This window comes from Orycteropus afer, unplaced genomic scaffold (genome assembly GCF_000298275.1).
Source record: "Orycteropus afer afer isolate SDZICR_OR568_19922 unplaced genomic scaffold, OryAfe1.0 scaffold00088, whole genome shotgun sequence".
Lineage (NCBI taxonomy): Eukaryota > Metazoa > Chordata > Mammalia > Tubulidentata > Orycteropodidae > Orycteropus > Orycteropus afer.
The window spans coordinates 8,290,972-8,308,685 of NW_006921675.1; the positions used below are offsets into that span (position 1 = coordinate 8,290,972).

General features: G+C 41.8%; 1 protein-coding gene across 1 annotated transcript in view; it reads right to left on the reverse strand.

Annotated features, from left to right (window-relative positions):
- Nucleotides 1-667: 667 nt before the first annotated feature.
- The window catches only part of SLC10A1 (solute carrier family 10 member 1), a 24,853-nt gene continuing 7,806 nt past the window's right edge, over nt 668-17,714 (reverse strand). Inside the window, exons 2-5 of the mRNA XM_007942329.2 lie at nt 11,433-11,643; nt 4,377-4,555; nt 2,727-2,923; nt 668-774 (exon numbers count right to left, since the gene is read on the reverse strand). Coding sequence (XP_007940520.1) covers nt 668-774; nt 2,727-2,923; nt 4,377-4,555; nt 11,433-11,643 — 694 coding nt within the window. The remainder of the gene's footprint in view (nt 775-2,726; nt 2,924-4,376; nt 4,556-11,432; nt 11,644-17,714) is intronic.

Genomic DNA, 17,714 nt, shown 5'->3' on the forward strand with positions numbered 1-17,714 from the left:
GGCTGATCCTTTTTGGATGAGGCTGATTTTAGTAGGGGTTTGTGTAGTACTAGCTGTTAATTTACTTAGAGGGAACTGGCCTTGTTTAAATCTTCAGAGTGTAAGATTTTCTGTTATGTATCTGAAAGCTACAAAGATCATCTTGACTGGTCTTTTGGAAGTTGCTAAAAAAGGCAGGGAGAAAGGCAGTTTTTTTCCATGGTGTCTGAATTTTTTAGATTAGTTAGGACTTCTTAAGTGCTAATCCTACAGCACTCTTGAGCATTTATTTTCCCTTACAGGTTTCAATATTTGGAATAGGAATTAGATACTTGATTCTGTTTACCACAGTCCATTTATTGAATGGTTCAAAACTTGTGTACTTGCTTATCAGGCACAGTTCTAGAGAGCTAGAGGCAAAAGGTAGATTTTCTCCCTTCATAGAGTTTATGGTCTGTCACTAAACAGTCTTCAAAAAAAAAAAAAAAGTCAAATTCTAAGTTGGGGATAGATGAGGCTTCTGGGATAGACATCCTCTCTGTGCTCTAGGCCAAGGCTTGATGATTTTGATGGGTTCTGCCAAAGAAATAATTTTTCAGACAACATTACTTCATTTCTGTTCTCTGCAGTGTACCACTGACTTTATGAACTGCCTTCTAACTAGAAGTCAGGCCACTGGGAGGAAGGGCTAGGCTTTGCAAGTGAAGTACTCCTCTCCTTTGTAGGTGCCATTTCTTAGAGCTTCTGGAATTGTTTCTTCAGTTGCGGCAGCTGTATAGACTATTTTTGATTTATCTGTAAAGGTACAAAAGATAAAGGGAGTGAAAGGACAAAATAGTAGTTAATCAAACCTTGCTTAATCTGGAAGATAAAATCCCAGTTCATCCCTTAGGTGTGCTGATTACATATATTTTGTTCTTACCTGTTTTTCCACCACTTACTCTTAAACCTTAGGAAAGATGTACTTTCCTAATAGTAATACTAATAACAGAAGACCTAATAAGTTAAAAGAAGTGACTCTTCATCATCTCATCTTCAACTTCATTGTATGTAAAATAATTGGGGTAATGAGTTTGTGTAGGCAAGGTTTCTGGGAACAAGGAGAGGGAAGAGAGCCTTAGGGGAGTCTTCTCAAGGGACAGCCCCTCCCTTCTTGGGCTTGATAGTGTTCTTTGGTTTACCCTATTCAATGTTTATGAAGGTCGTGAGCTGTGAAGACAACAATCAGGGTCCATCTTTACTGTTGTTCCATCTCTTTCCTACTCCATCTAGTAGAACAGTTTAGGGACCAAAAGTACAAAAACTTGTGGCAGATTTTTCATGCTAAGCACAGCTGCTTGGAAGTTCTTAACCCATTAGCGCCAAAGAAATAACCTGCTTTAGCTTAGTTTTCCAGCTGGTTCCTCATCCTCTGATGTGCATTGTGAAGAAGATTTTTTTTTTAAGGTCTTGAGAGTGTGAGGCCTCATAGTATCTGTGTCTTTTAGTGCATGGCGTTCAAAATTAAAACCTGGGAATCTTCCTTCCCATCTACTTTTTCTAGGGGGCAGAGCAAAAGGGGAGCCTCATTGGGCAACAAATTTCGAGCTGCTTGCTCTCACATGCATCAGGCTAGATTCTTGTCCCACAACTCCACCCTAATTTTAAACGAGAGCTGCTAAAATGGTTCTGGGTTATGGTCAGCCATTTTAAGATTTATTTGTAGCTGCTTGACCAAGATTTTTAACTAGTTGCAAAGAGAATCTGCATTTGCTAATTAACTGAATTCTACCAGGGATGTTGTAACTTTCTCCTAGAGTGTGATTAAAAATCCTTGGGGTCTGGAAAGGGTCTTGAAGGGGCCCTCAGTTGAGTTCAGGGGGAAATAAGAGAAGGGAAAAAAAAGTTGAAGGACTTAAAATTTTAAATGTTTACTCAAAAAACAAAACAACCAGGAGCTCTGGTGGCATAGTGCCTAAGGCATTTGACTGCTAACCAGAAGGCTGGCAGTTGAAAACCAAGGAGGGGTCTCTATGAAGGAAGAATATTACAGTGTTTCAGAGTTGTGTTACCAAGTTAGGTTGATTCTTGAATTTAAGGTGCACTTTGAGACTTAGTCGGCTTTCTTGAGGTTTGATTATATTTTCAAGATAATGAAATACTCCAAGCTCCTTAGAGGTGCCATCAGCTAGGAAGTTACTATTTCAGCAGAAATACCTATTAGAGTGAGAGTCATCTTTTATTAACAGGTTTGTGCTTACTGGCTTACAGTGTAACCAGAGTTGAGTCAGTATGGATTTGGGTAACTAGCTTTTGTTGTTGTAAACATGTTTGCCACTTGTTGGAGGTGCCAGTGGTGCTGGACTTTGACCTGATTCTAGAACATTAGAACCTGTCAAGGAAGATCACAGAAATTTCCCCAACTCTTGTGGCTAGGGCTAGGGCTTTTCACATAACCAAAACTAATGTCAAAGGCAGTTCTGTCCTATTCATTCTGAGTCCTACATGGTCTCCCCACTGAGACAAAGCAGTCAAAATTGCCACAGTCCCATGAGGCAGACTGTACCCACAGTTTGATTCTCCCAGCTAGAAGACAGAGTGGCCTTGTCTCTTGGAGGACGTCCCTTGAGTACTTCCTGAAACTACCTGGTTCCTAGTGACTTGGAAGGAGTCATTCTGTCCAAAGGATGGATCCCTGCTAGAGGCTTGCTGGCAAGAGCAGCTCCAGCATGGAAGCAGAGTTCAGAACGGGATGATTTTATACTCACCCTTAGGAGGATTGATTTTCTGGTAGCACCGAAAGATGGCAATGAAGAGAAGCCCTTCTCCAAGCTGGAAAATCATATAGAGGAGAGGAAAGAAGAAAAGTGGTCCAATAACTTCAGGAGGAAAAGTCACATTGAGGATGGTGGAGCAGAGTTGAACATTTTGGCATCCAGTCTCCATGCTCACGGTGCGCCTGCATCTATGCAGGTGAAAAGAAAGAAAAAAAAGTTTACTCTCAGAAGAGATGTGAGGGCACAACTTCATTTGCCCTTCCTCTCCCTCGCAGAAGTGCTGGGACCCACTGACCAGTGTTACATAGTAAGATGAATGGGAGACAGATGTGTGGAACAAATGTGGGTTCATGCAAATCCACATCGACCCATCTCTCAGAAACACTAATCTAGCCCATGGAGGATGCTGGTGATGAGTAAAATTCATCCATTTTTGTGAGATTTGAGTAGCTTTGGGGAATATATGATTTGCCTACTTTTGTAGGATTGACATTAAAATCTGGATCTGGTGAAGGATGGAAATGAACTGGTATATGTTAATATATATCAGGCTTATGTGGGGAGCAATAATCTGAAGTGTTGAGGGTCTTTTCCTGTCTCGGATGTTTCTGGTGTGGACATCATTAACTCTAAAACATGATGGTTTGTTTTTTTCCTCCCCTCCAAATAGGACTCAAGTCAGCCTTGTTTTTGGAAAGCACTCTGTTGATTTTGCTTTATAATTGATGGATTGAAGGTTGGGGTGCTTATATTTAGTGAATACACTTTTAATTCATTACATTACAATTTAGTGTTATTAAAATCGTTACAGTGGAACCATCATAGCATTTATTTTGAGTAAGCCTGCTGGGTGAAACTTGGTGTGACCATTTGTAATGATCTGCATCACCCCGTTTTATGAAGATCGACGTCACTGAGTAGTCATCACTGGTAGCCTTTGGCTCACTATGTCACACCTTACGTTACATATATATTCTAATTTGGTCTTTGTTTAGTTTGCATGGTTTTAAAAATGGATTATTTTTGTTTAGGCTCCTGGGTAGTAGTTTACTGTGGCTGGAAATGGGAAAAGTCTCTGAAATTTGATACTGCTCTGTATGGACAAGATACCTGCTGGTCCCACAGCATGCTTGCATATAGGCTCTTTTCCCTGAAATGACAGCTGTGTTTGTGAACTGGATTAGACTATAGCAGAGATCCAGAGTGCATTAGAAGAGCTGTCACCCAGTGGTGTCCTTGTCAGGAGCATAGTCTTGGCAGATAAGGAAAATTGGGAAAGGAAAGAAAGGTGTCTTATCAAGACCTGTCAATGACATGAAGCTGCCCCACTGCCGTTAACTACCAGGGAATTGGGCAGAAGATAGAATCTGTAGCTTTGGAGGGGGTGCTGTGCTCTCTGATTAGCTGTTACAGTTCGGATGCCTTTAGTCACTGGTTTTGTCTTAACGTTCCTACACCCTCAATACATTCCCTCCCCAGTATTCCTCACAGTCCCAAGTTCCTTTTTTAATAGGTGAGTTTGAACATATTATTAGGAAAATGCCTCCCCCAGATGTTAGATTCCTAGTTTCTTAACTTTTTCTGAGAGACCAGGACTAGAATGAAGCCCGTGGAATAGTTGGGCCTACGGTAATAACTTACTGTTCGTTGAGGTGGAAGATGACAGAGAGAATATAGCCCATCAGGAAGCCGATAAAAGGCATGAGGGAGGAGGTGGCCAGCAAGTGTGGTGTCATGACAAACATGATGCTCTTGCCCACGTTGATGGCAGAGAGAACCGAAATGGCCACAGTAGACAGAAGCATGATGATCATTCCTCCCTGGGAATGAAGACAAGAATAAAATGCAAATGTTGTGGAGTTAGATGGAAATATTTTAATCGGAAGAATTGGTAGTTGAAGGGAATATGAAAGATCTTTGCATTGTGTTTTTATTAAATTTCTTGCTGGTAGCTAGGAATCTTTGGCAGAGACTTGTGAAACATTTTTTTATTACTAAGAACTTGGCTAAGCACAGCTCTTGATAGTGGAAGTGCAGTGAAGTGCTGTGATTTTGAAGGAATGAGACTGCAGTTTCCCTCAAAGTTTTGTAAATGGAAAATTACCTTTCAAAGCCATTCTCTCTCGAGCTTATATACACACTTGTGCAATACTGGCATTGCTCCAAATATCTTGTAACTTAGTAACAATTACTTTTAGAACTTACTATATTATCTAAATACCTCCATCATGGATAGGGGCTACATCCAGTTTGAGATGAATTTGGCTTCTGGATATGGTCGAGTCATTTAAAACCAAGTTGATAAATAAGGTGGATGATCGAGCCAGGTAATAGGGTTTTAGACTCACAATCATGTATATCCATAAAGGGATAAGCCTCCTTGCAAATTTGAGTATAAAGGAAGTTCCCCAAAGTAATTTCAGAAATGTCTTTGGGTAATAATAGCATCTTTGGAGACAGCCCACCCTTGCCCAGGTAACTTGGTTTTGAGGCAGCATTAATTGGGAGCATGGTATCTTTGAAAATTACAGTTGCATCTTTCATGCCATTTAAAATTTTCAATAGGTAGAGTTACGATGAAAATTACAATGTGGAGACTTTTCGGCATGTAACAGAAGGATGCAGGGTCTCAAAGTGTACTTCCATTTTTTAATTTTATTTTAGAGAATGATGTACTCCAAACTGATAAACATGTATGCATACATTAAAGTTATTTGACCCTCACATCGTCTGAGTAAAGAAATACGTAGCAAACTTTTCTTAAACCTTGTTATTTCTTAAGTTATATGTGTTTTGGTTTAGTTTACAGTTCATTCACATATGTAGTTATTGTAAAATATATACTATAAAATTTGCTATTTTAACCACTTTTAAGGGTACAATTCAGTGGCATTAATTACATTCACAATGTTGTGACATTATAACATTACTTAAATGGCTCATCTGCACAGCTTTTCATTGCTGTGTTTAATTTGTGCTGCAACTGATGTGTCACATAAAACATCACCTGTACTGACCTAGTGGTCCTATCAAGATAGGCAGGACTTTACAGATCACGTAAATAGCCACATGTTCAGGTTTTATTGAAACATTTCATATTAACTGATGGACTGCCTGGTAATAGTTTTAACCCGTCAACAGTGTAATGATAATTTAGGGGACATTAGGCTATAGGAATGGTCCATGAAACCACAAGCCATCCTTTGATTCATGGACATTCACTCTCATTGCCTCACTCTTCTCCCATTCTTGGAGGTGACAAGATAGAGCACAGACTCAGGTGTGACCCAGGCATGAAAGCTGGCTCTGCCAGTCTGTAGCAGTATCAGCTTTGGCAAGTCTCACAACTCTTGAGATTCTGCCCCCATAAGTAAAATGGAGAGAATAATGCAGTAGCAGTAGTGTTTTTGAGGATTAAGTGAGGCAATATCTAAAGGCTTGGCATAAAGGAACTACTCATCAAAAAGTAGTGCTGAAGTGAGAGAGGAACTATCTAAAATTTTCCTGCCATTCTCACTACTACCATGTGTGGAAGTTTCACATACACAATTTTCTACCGAGGCAAGTGGCTTTAGTAGTTTCTTCATGGGTCACCATGTTTTGTACACTGACTTCACTGCTATCATGTTTTGTACACTGACTTCACTGCTATGGTCACAGCTTGCTAGTGGTCTGAGAGGACCTGGGCCAAATTCTGCCCATAAGGATGGCCTATGCAAATTGAGTGGCCAAACCAGTAGGATCCACTTTTTTAGGGAGTTTGCAGAATTACAGGGAGGGAAGCAGTAACAGAGGAATGTTAAAAGACACAATCCTGAACACAGCAGAAACTATGAGAGTTCATCAGTAGCAGCAGCAGCTATGGGAAAAGCATAGGTAGAGTGGCTGAATCAATGGAATGGTGGAACACTTAATAAAGAATAGTAGATGGCTTATGGTGAAAGTGGCTCCCGGACTTGGATGATCAAGTTTATCAGCCTTCTAACCATACAGGGTTTGATTAAACCCTTGCATGGGTATTAAGTTGTCTTTCAAAATAGGCCATTCCTGGAATTGTATCTTGGCATTTGTAAATGTGCCTTTCCATTGGAAAATGCAACTTAAGGTTAGACAGTTTGAGCAGATAGTCTGCCATGAGCCAGTTATTAGGGGTTATTATGGACTGAATTTTGTCCCCCAAAATATGTGTTATAAATCCTAACTTCTACACATTTGGTTAAGGGGCTCTGATGGCATAATGGGTAGGACATTTGGCTGCTAACCAGAAGGTTGGTGGTTCAAGCCCCCCCAGCTGTTACTCCTTTTCTTTGTCATCTTGGAAGTGAGGACCCAAGAGATTCAGCTTTTGTACCTTGAGCCACACTTTTGTCTCTGCAGCCTCACAGATGTGATTCTCACTTGTGAACGTATGGTAAATTGAGCTGTTGGCCTTATTGTTTCAATCTGGAGGTTTAGCCATGGCCAAAGTGGGTCAAGAAATCAGATATCATAATCACGCTTGGCAAATCTGCAAAAGACCTTTAAAGTGTTAAGAAACAAGGATGTCACTTTGAAGACTAAGGTGTGCCTAATCCAAGCCATAGTGTCCTCCATCTTTCACCTCATGTATGTGAAAGCTGGACAATGAAAAAGACTGAAGAAGAGTTGATGCTTTGCATTTGTGTTGGCAAAGAATACTGAAGATATCAGGGGCTACCAGAACTAACTAATTGGTTCTACCATCGATGCCAACGGAAGCAGCAGTCAGTACATTAGACGACGTGTAGCATTGGGAAAGTCAACTGCGAAGGAACTGTTTCAAGTGCTGAGGAGCAAGGATATCTCCTTGAGGACTAAGGTGCGCCTGACACAAGCCATGATATTTCCAATCGCCTCGTATGCATGTGAGAGCTGGACAATGAATAAGGAAGACCGAAGAAGAGTTGATGCTTTTGAGTTGTGGTGGTGGCAAAGAATGCTGAAAGTACCATGGACTGCTAAAAGAACTAACATCTGTCCTGGAGGAAGTGCAGCCAGAATGCTCCTTGGAAGCAAGAATGGCCAGACTTTGTCTCACCTATTTTGGTCATGTTGTCAGAAGGGACCATTCCTTGGAGAAGAATGTCATGCTTGGTAGGGTGGAGGGTCGACGAAAGAGGGGGAGGCCTCCAACGAGATGGATTGACAAGGTGGCTGCGATGATGGGCTCAAGTATAGCAGGGATTGTGGGGCTGGTGCGGGATCAGGCAGTGTTTTGTTCTGTGCATGGGGTCGCTGTGAGTCGGAAATGACTCAACGGCTCTTAACACCACCACCACCACCAGAACTAACACCTGTCCTGGAGGATGTGCAGCCAGAATGCTCCTTGGAAGTGCGAATAGCCAGATGTTTCATCTATACGTTGGTTATATTTTCAGAAGGGACCAGTCCCTGGAGAAGGATATCCTACTTGGTAAGGTGGAGGGTCAGAAAAAAAGAGAAGACCTTCAATGAGATTGACACAGTGCTGTAATGAGGGGCTGAAGCATACATAGTAAGGATGTGAGTCTGGTACAGGGCTGGGGAGTGTTTTGTTCTGTTGTACCTGAGGTCACTCAGGCAGAATCAACTCTACAGCACGTAACAACAAAGTGGGTCCAAGGAGTGAGTACCTGTGATTTGCAGATCCCCTTTTAGATGCGGTTACTTGATATTGGGGCCTGTCTTCCCAGCCCAGGTATTTTTTAGCTCTTAATGTTCTCTGGGGTCATTTTCACTCGAATTGAGTAGTGGAATGGGACTTCTCTGGGCTTCAGTTATTCTATCTAAGGTAGGAGTAGCACAGGAGACTGCACTTTATCTTGAATTGAGTAGTGGAATGGGACTTCTCTGGGCTTCAGTTATTCTATCTAAGGTAGGAGTAGCACAGGAGACTGCACTTTATCTTGAAGGTCTTTCCAGCTTTGAGATCAGATTTTGCTTTTTGCATCCTCAGAAGAACATTCCTAATTAAAGTTATTCTGAGGTAAAAAGGAAGCATATATTTCAATACAAGGTTCTGGTCCTCAGTTTCCTCACTTATAAAATGGGGGCAGTGCATTAAGTTATTCTGTAGTCACATCATATTTTCATATTTAAAAAAAATGCTTATATTTCCCCAAAACTATCTTAAATACATAAAATGATGGAAACAAACACATTCTTGGTTTTCCTGTGATGTATGGAAGAAACAGTGGGACACAGGACTTGTTCTTATTCCTCTATTTCTTCATTCTCAGGCATTAGCTTTCTGAAGGAAATTTTGATAGGTGTTGAGGATTCAGTAGTAATTAAAAGACCTAGCCTTGGGGGTTTTGTTTCTTAAGTAATTTGCAAGTGAGTGGGCAATAAAAACAACCAGGAATTAGAATACAGTGTGATTGGATGCTATGGGAGTAAATAGGACAAGCATCCTTCTGTGGCTTGGGGGCTTAGCGAAGCCTTTGTGGAGGAAATGTTCCTTGTGATGAGCCCTGAAGGGTGAGTGGAAGTAAGTTGAGTGAGTTGTGAGCCCAGTGGGAGCTGGGAGGGTCTGTGCTCCAGATGAAGGGAAGGGCATGTGCAAAAAGGAAAAAGCTGAGACCGGAAAGGAGAGCTGAAATTGGATCAAGAAAGGCTTGAAGATGCCTGTTAAGGAGTTTAAACTATTCTGGAGGGAAATAAAGGATGGATGAGGGAGGGGGTGTGGTAGAGTGAAAGTATGATTTATACTTTATGTCTCTACTCTGAAGTTAAAGCAGCCAGGGAGCCCACTTAGAAGGCTGTTGGAGTTTTCTAGAGAGGGAGGATGGTGGTCTGAATGAAGATAGTGGAGAAGAATTGGGTGGATTTAAGTAATGGAAAGCAGAATTTAGTCACTGATAGATGGGTGTGAAGGCACAAGGAGAGGGATGGTGAGTGCATTTCAGGTTTCTGGCTTAGGCAGTTGGGCAAATACAGTGCCATTCACTGAGATGATCACAGGGAGGAGATGATTTTGAGACAGTTTAAAATGCCTGAAGTATATTCAGATAGAAAGGCTTGAGAGTTAATAAAATGATTTGGACTTAGGGGAGAATTCAGGGCTAAAGCTACTGTTCTGGAATTCCTCTGCTTGTAGTTGGTAGTTGCAGACCTGAGATGGACAAGTTCTTGGGGTAGGGAGATCCTGGGCAAGGGGAAGCCTGGGAACCTGGTAAGGAAAGCAGAAAGATTCAGACAAACTGAATCCAGAAAAGTAACAGCTTTCAGCAGAGGAACTTAAAAGGGAGTCTAAAGGGAACTACCAGAGAGGTGATAAGAAAGCAGGACTCTGATTTACCAAAGATAAGGGAGAAGGCTTTTGAGGAGGTGGCCATGGTCAGTCAATGTCAAATGTCACTACAGGTCAAGGCAGAATTGAGAAACATCCATTGGATTTGACAAGGAAAGTGGAGCAGGTGCTCTCCAAGATGCTGGGTGATAGATGTTGGAGAGAAGAGAGGGAATCGGTGAACTAAAACTGTTTTGAGGGCTTTTCTATGAGAGCAGTTTGGTGACAACATGGTAGAAATGGAAGGTGGTGTGTGTGGGTATGTTTTCCTGAAACCTAGCTAGGAAAGGGAAGGAAAAGGGGTTAGCTGGAATGGGAAGTGGGAACCCAGTGGGTTTTTTTTTTTTTTTTTTTAAAGATGTGAACTCGTGTCAGTGCTGATTGTGAAGACTGATAGACGGTTTAAGAAATGAGAGCTAGAGGGGAGAGGCCACACAGGTCCAAAGGCGCTGCCAAGTCTTCAAGCAGCACACCCTCAGGAGGCCAGGGTACCAAATCCTTTCTGAGGACCAGGAAAAAGCCCTGGCCCTGGAGTTGCAGGGTATTAACAGTGAGCCAGTTGGTGGAAAGACCAGGGCAGCATCCTAAGAGCCTGTGCATCTTTGTTTCTTCTGAGGACTAGGGATGGAATGAGGCAGTGTTTCCAAAACCCTCTGTGGCCATACCCACTTCACTCTCCCTCCTACATGTCTCTTGAAATTGTGGGATTACCTACACCTCTTTTTCTTAGCTAGCTTTTTCTCTAGCTTTTGGCAGATCAGCTGCTTTTGCCCTGGGTACTCTTCTGAACTCCTCTCCAGGCTTACTAAATCCTATCCTTATGTTCTGTCTCAAGTCCCCTCCCCTCCAAGAAGTCTTCACTGACCACCCTGACTCCCACTAATCTCATCTTGCATTCTGCCAGTTTAAACTCTTTGAGGACAGTGATTCCTCACAGAGCCTAACACAAACATTATCATCTGACAGATGCTTAATGGGAGCTCTGGTAGCATAGTGCCTAAGGCACTTGACTGCTAACGAGAAGGCTGACAGTTCAAACCCACCAGCCACTCCTCGGAAGGAAGGTTGGGCAATCTACTTCTGTAGTGATACTGCCTCAGAAACCCAAGGAGGGGTCACTATGATTTGGGTCCGACTTGACGGCAAACAACAACAGATGCTAATACAAGTTTAATTCTATTGCTAAAGTAATGACTTCATTTATAGTTGTACATGTAGTGTTTTTTCCTAACTTTTCTAAGGTATTTCCCTGTAGTTAAAAAAATCTCATGAAGTAGACATAATAGTAGTAATAGTAGCCCCCACCCCACCCCTTTTTTTTTTTTTTAAAGGAAGGAAATTGACAGAAAAAGCCTGAGTGACTTGCCTCAAGCCACACACTGAGATGATGGCATTCCCCCAGCTCTTACCTTGATGACATAGCGCACATATTGTGGCCGCTTGGCATTGAGGAAGATCCCTATGCTGCAAGGAATGAGAACTAGGACCAGTGAGATCACGATGCCTCCATAAGGCACTTTGTCCTTAAGGTCCCCATCGTAGATCCCCATGGAGTAGATGTACAGCAGGAGGGGCATCATGCCCAGTGCAAAGAAGGTGGAGCAGGTGGTCATCACAATGCTGGGTGGGAGACATAGGAAGAGCAAAAAGACAAAGAGCCCATCAAAACAAACTATTTTGTTGAGTGACTGCTATGTGCCGCGCACAGTGCTAAGTGCTTTTACATGCATGTAACTGAAGTGACATGCTTCATTTCCTATTCATAGTAGCTTTAGTAGGTAGGCATACTGTCTCTTGTTTGATGATGAGGAATCTGGGGACTAGAAAAATTGTGACTTGCCCAAGATTACACAGGCTGTTCAGGATTTGAACCAAGGTCTGTCTGACTGCTTCAGTCCTGTGTGCTTCACTGTGAAAGGATTCATTCTGATTGCCTCGGTAATAGAACTTCTGTGTTGTTGTTGTTGTCATGTGCTGTCGAGTCGGCCCCGACTCATAGCAACCCCTCCTTGGGTTGCTGAGGCAGTATCACTACGGAAGTAGATTGCCCAACCTTCCTTCCGAGGAGCACCTGCCAAATGGACTGTCCATTTTGAAGAAAGCTAACTGATCCCATCACACTGATGGTAGCCCTTTGGGTCATGGAATTGTACTTGACTCCTAGTTGCCAAATGCCTGGCTCAGAGCCTAGGAGATGGCTGGATGTAGTAGCTCTGTCCAACTGAGATAATTACAATTAGCTCCATCAAATGCATTTTCTCTCGGGGAGTTTGAACATTAGATACATTGATGGAATATTTGGTCTTCAAGAGGAGGTGGTATGGGAGTGAAGGTGAGGTAGAAGCCCCTGTGCCCCCTGGGTTGAGTGGCCTGCATGTATATCTTGTTAACTATTGGGCTGAGAGCTAGCCCCTGGGAGTGAGTTTTATTCTAGGTACAGAATGTATAAAGAACAAGCAATAAGTGGAGTCTGTGATTAGAAGGACTTTAAAAAGTAGTAGCAGCAAAGCAGTTATTGAAGGACCATAATGGTGGAGCAATAGAGGAGGCAGCAGCAGTTGCCTAGGTGACAAAATAACTTGGTCATCAGACCTGCCTTGCATCTTGAATAATATCCCAGTTTCCGAAAGTGATATCTCTTGGTTTCTGTACATTATTTCAGATAAATTGAATGTGAATCTTAGAACCTGAATAATATGCTCTCTTAGCTATAATTTATATTCTAATTGTTATTACCTTTGCTATTTGGAACATAATATATGTTACACTCATGACTGTATAGAGACAGACTCTCCAGAATGGTCAACTGGGGGAATAGAACTGCTAGAGGATCTCATTGGATTTGTGGACATGCACATTCATGTAGGCTCTGGCTTGCATGCTAGTAGGGAGGGAGGTTGTTGTGGGGGCTTGACAAGATTCCAGGAAAACCACACTAAATGCATGTGCCTCTTCCCTACAGTCCCATCCCCTGCCTAAACTTCATTATTTCCATGGAAGTGAACCGTGGCTCAAATGAACATCAAACACAGTCTAGATCAAAGGTTCCAGAGTGTAGCCTTCAAGAACAGAAATAGAGATATGACAGGGATAAGAAGCTGTCATAGGTGAGGAGAGACCCTCAAAGAATTATTGTTGTTGGGTGCCTTTGAGTTGGCTGTGACTCCTTGTGCTCCTATGTACAAAAAAAGGAAACACTGCCCAGTCCTGGGCCATCCTTAGAATCTTTGCTACGCTTGAGCCCACTGTTAAGGCCACTGTGTCAGTCCATCTCATTGGGGGATCTTCTCCTTTTTTACTGACCCTCTACCAAGCATGATATTGTTCTTCAGGGACTGGTCCCTTCTGATGATGTGACCAAATTAGGTGAGACCAAGTCTGGCCATTCTCACTTCTAAAGGAACATTCACTTCTTCCAGGACAGTCCATGGTGTTTTCAGTGTTCTTCACCAACACCACAATTCAAAGGCATCAATTTGTCTTCCTTATTCATTGTCTAGCTTTCACATGCATATGAGGCTATTGAAAATACCATGGCTTGGGTTAGGTGCACCTTAGTCTTCAAAGTGACATCTTAGCTCTTCAACACTTTATTTTTATTTTTTTATTGTAAGAATTTGTCTTACGTTCAACCTTATGTGTACATTTAGTTTCACTCCCCATTTACCATGCCCAACCCTAACCCAATCTCCACCCCTCCCCACCCAGTAACCCTTTCCCTGTGCCCCTGATAGTTATGCACTCCTGTCTCCTGCATTACCTCTGTGGTATATTGCTCCAAGGGATGTATTTCCCTAGAGCATGTGGGTGTGTCCCCCTGGGTTGAGTGGTCTGCATGTACATCTTGTTAACTATCGGGCTGAGAGCTAGCCCCTGGGAGTGAGTTTTATTCTAGGTGCAGAATGTATTCCAGGTCCATAGTATTGGGGATCTCACCAGACTCCATCCAACTAGTAATTCTGGTCATTATGAGTTTTTGGATTTTGTTCCACTTGTTTCCACAAAACATTTGTTTTGGATTTTGTTTTTCCTTCCACTCTATCCAGGATCTCCAGATTTGATCCTTTCCTGAGTGGTTGGAATTGGTAGCCAGGCACCATCTAGTTCTTCTGGTCTCAAGGGCCATCATATCCTAGGGCTGATTGCTTCCAAATGCCCTTGTTTTTTTTGCACTCTTCTTTGCTTCTGATGATAGGAGACCATTAGGTGCATCATCGATGGCCACTTGAAACTTTTAAGACCCTGGTTGCTACTCACCAATGTACAATGAGGAACAAGGCTTTTATGTATTTTGTTGTGCCAATTGAGTCTGGTGTTCCTCAGTACCATGGTCCTGAGATAGGTAGATCCATTGGATCTCTCTCCCATAGTGTCTGGGTGTCTGTGAGGGATTGCTCTGTATGTCTTGTAGAGGTCCCTTGCAGCAGATTTGCCCAGTGTGATACAAAGTCTGGTTTCTTGACTGCTACTTCCATGGTTGTTGGTTACGGATCCAAGTAAAATGAAATCCTTGACAACTTCAATCTTTTCTTCATGTATCATGATGTTGCTTATGAGTCCAGTTGTGAGGATTTTTGTTTTCTTTATGTTGAGGTGTAATCCATACTGAAGGCTGTAGTCTTTGATTTTCATCAGTAGTTCAAATCTTCAGTTTTAGCAAGCAAGCTTGTGTTTGTGCATATTGCGTGTTGTCAGTGAGTCTTCCTCCAATTCTGATGTTGTGTTCTTCATATATAGTCTAGCTTCTTGGATTACTTGCTTAGCACACAGATTGAATGGTGAAAGAATACAACCCTGATGCACTCCCTTCCTGAATTTAAATCATGCAGTATCCCTTTGTTCAAATGACAGCCTCTTGGTCTATGTATAGTTTCCTCAGAGCACAATTAAGTGTTCTGGAATTCCCATTCTTCACAATATTATCCGTAATTTGGTATGATCCACACAGTCAAATGCCTTTGCATAGTCAATAAAACACAGGTAAATATCTTTTTGGTATTTTTTTGTTTACAGTGAAGATCCATTTGACTCAGCAATGATATCCTCATTCCACATCTTCTTCTGAATCCAGCTTGCTTTTCTGGAAGTTCTCTGTCAATATAGTGGTTCAACTGTTTTTGAATTATTTTCAGCAAAATTTTACTTGCAGGTGATATTAATGATAGGGCTTGATTATTTCCATATTCTGTTGGACCACCTTTCTTTGGAATGGGCACAAATATGGATCTCTTCCAGTTGGTTGGCCAGATAGCTGTCTAACAAACTTATTGACATAAATGATTAAGTGCCTCCAGTGTGCATCTGTTTGATGAAACATCTAAATGGGTCTTCCATCAATTCCTGGAGCTTTGTTTTTTTTTTTTTTTTTTTTTTTGCCATTTCCTTCAGTATAGCTTGGACTGCTTCAATACCATCAGTTCTTGATCATATGCTACCTCCTAAAATGGTTGAATGTCAACCAGTTCTTTTTGGTACAGTGACTCTATTCTTTCCATCTTGGATGCTTCCTGCATCATTCAGGATCCTTCAGAATTGCAGTTTGAGGCTTGAATTTTTTCTTCAGTTCTTTCAGCTTGAGAAATGCTGAGTGTGTTCATCCCCTTTGGTTTTCTAATTCTAGGTCTTTGCATATTCATTATAATACTTAGTTTGTCTTCTCAAGCTGCTCTTTGAACTTTTCAGTTCTTTTATTTCATCATTTTTTTCATTCCCTTTAGCTACTCTGTGTTCAAGAGCAAGTTTCAGAGTCTCTTCTGACATCCATTTTGGCCTTTTCCTATCTTCAAAGAATACCATGGATGAGATAAAAGGAAAATCTTCCCTTTGTAAACAGCGAGAACACTGAAATTCATACTTGAGCTTGTAACAAAGTAAGGTGCCCAAAGACTAGAAACAAAGAATGCAAAATGGTTGTCTGATACTGAAGCTGCCCTGAATAGGGCACTGAATGGAGGTTTTAGGCCTATTAAACAGGAGAGTTCAAACTGAGAAATCAATAATAAAGAATTATTGGGGGAAAAAAACTGCCACAAATCTTCCAATTTTCTTGTGAGTCAAACACAAAATAATATGGGAAAAAATATTTAGAACACAACAATAATAAAATATATATTGAAAACATGCAAGGAGATGACCTTAGATTAGGTCATGATTTCTATGATACCTAAAGCCAAGCAACCAAGGAAAAAATATGTAAGCTGGATGTCATCAAAATTAAAAAAAAAAAAAAAATGCTTCAAAGGAATCTATCAAGAAAGTGTCCCACATAATGGGAGAAAATAATGGCCTTCTCTTGGTTGTGTAGTGCTGCTATAACAAATACCACAAGTGAATGGCTTCAACAAACAGGAATTTATTACCTTACATTGTTATGTGCTCTTGAATCATCTCCGACTCATAGTGACCTTAATGTACAACAGAATGAAACACTGCCCAGTTCTGTGCCAGCCTTACGATCCCTACTATACCTGAGCCCATTGCTGCAGCCACCGTATCAATCCATTTTGTCAAGGGCCTTCCCCTCTTTCATTGACCCTCCACTTTACCAAGTGTGACATCCTTCTCCAGAGAATAGTCCCTTCTGACAGAATGACCAAAGCAGGTGAGACAAAGTCTGGCCATTCTCACTTCCAAAGAGCATTTCAGCTGCATTTCTTCCAGGACAGGTTTGTTAGTTCTTTTAGCAGTCCACAGTACTTTCAGCATTCTTCACCAACACCACAACTCAAAAGCATCAACTTTTCTTTGGTCTTCCTTATTCAGTGTCTAGCTCTCACATGCATATGAGGCGATTGGAAATACCATGGCTTGGGTTAAGCACATGTTAGTCTTCAAGAAGACATCTTTGCTCCTCAGCACTTGAAAAAGGTCTTTTGTGACAGATGTGCCCAATGTAATACGTCTTTAAATGCCTTGACTGCTGCTTCCATTGGCATTGATTGTAGAACCAAGTAGAACTTATATTAGGAGGCTAGAAATCTGAACAGAGTGCCAGCTCTAGGAGCCATGTGGAGACTCCTCAACCTTGGGCTTCAGCTCTACCTCTTGGTCCAGGCCCACTGGAGCAAGCTAAAGGCTTCTTATGACTCATGCAGGTACTGGCTGCTGAGGCTGAGGAACTCAAGTTCAACAGGTAAAATGGCAGAATTCCAAAATAAGCAGGCAGCATGCAGGCCACCAGTTCATGTCCAGAAACTGGAGATGAAGAGTTGGCCAAATGCAGCAACCACATATGCCAAAAAGCTAGTAACTCTCAAAACTTCTCCATATATACTGGAAGCAGGCCACACCTCAAAGGCAACTAATGAGCTGCTCACAGCAGATTCCACCATGGAGGGAATAACTGCACCCAGCTACCAAGCTACTCAAAGTCAACCCAAGCCAAGTTGATATACAACCTTAACTACCACAGGCCTAGTATCTAGAATATATAAAGAGCTCTAAAGCTCAACAATAAAAAGACAACTCAAAAAATAGACAAAGGATTTCAATAGATGTTTCCCTAAAGAAGATATACAAATGGCCAACAAACACATGAAAAGATACTCAATATCGTTGTTGTGTTGTTGTTATGTGCCATCGAGTCGGCCCCGACTCATAGTGACCCCTTCTTGGGTTTCCGAGGCAGTATCGCTACGAAAGTGGGTTGTCCCATCTTCCTTCCGAGGAGTGGCTGGTGGGTTTGAACCACC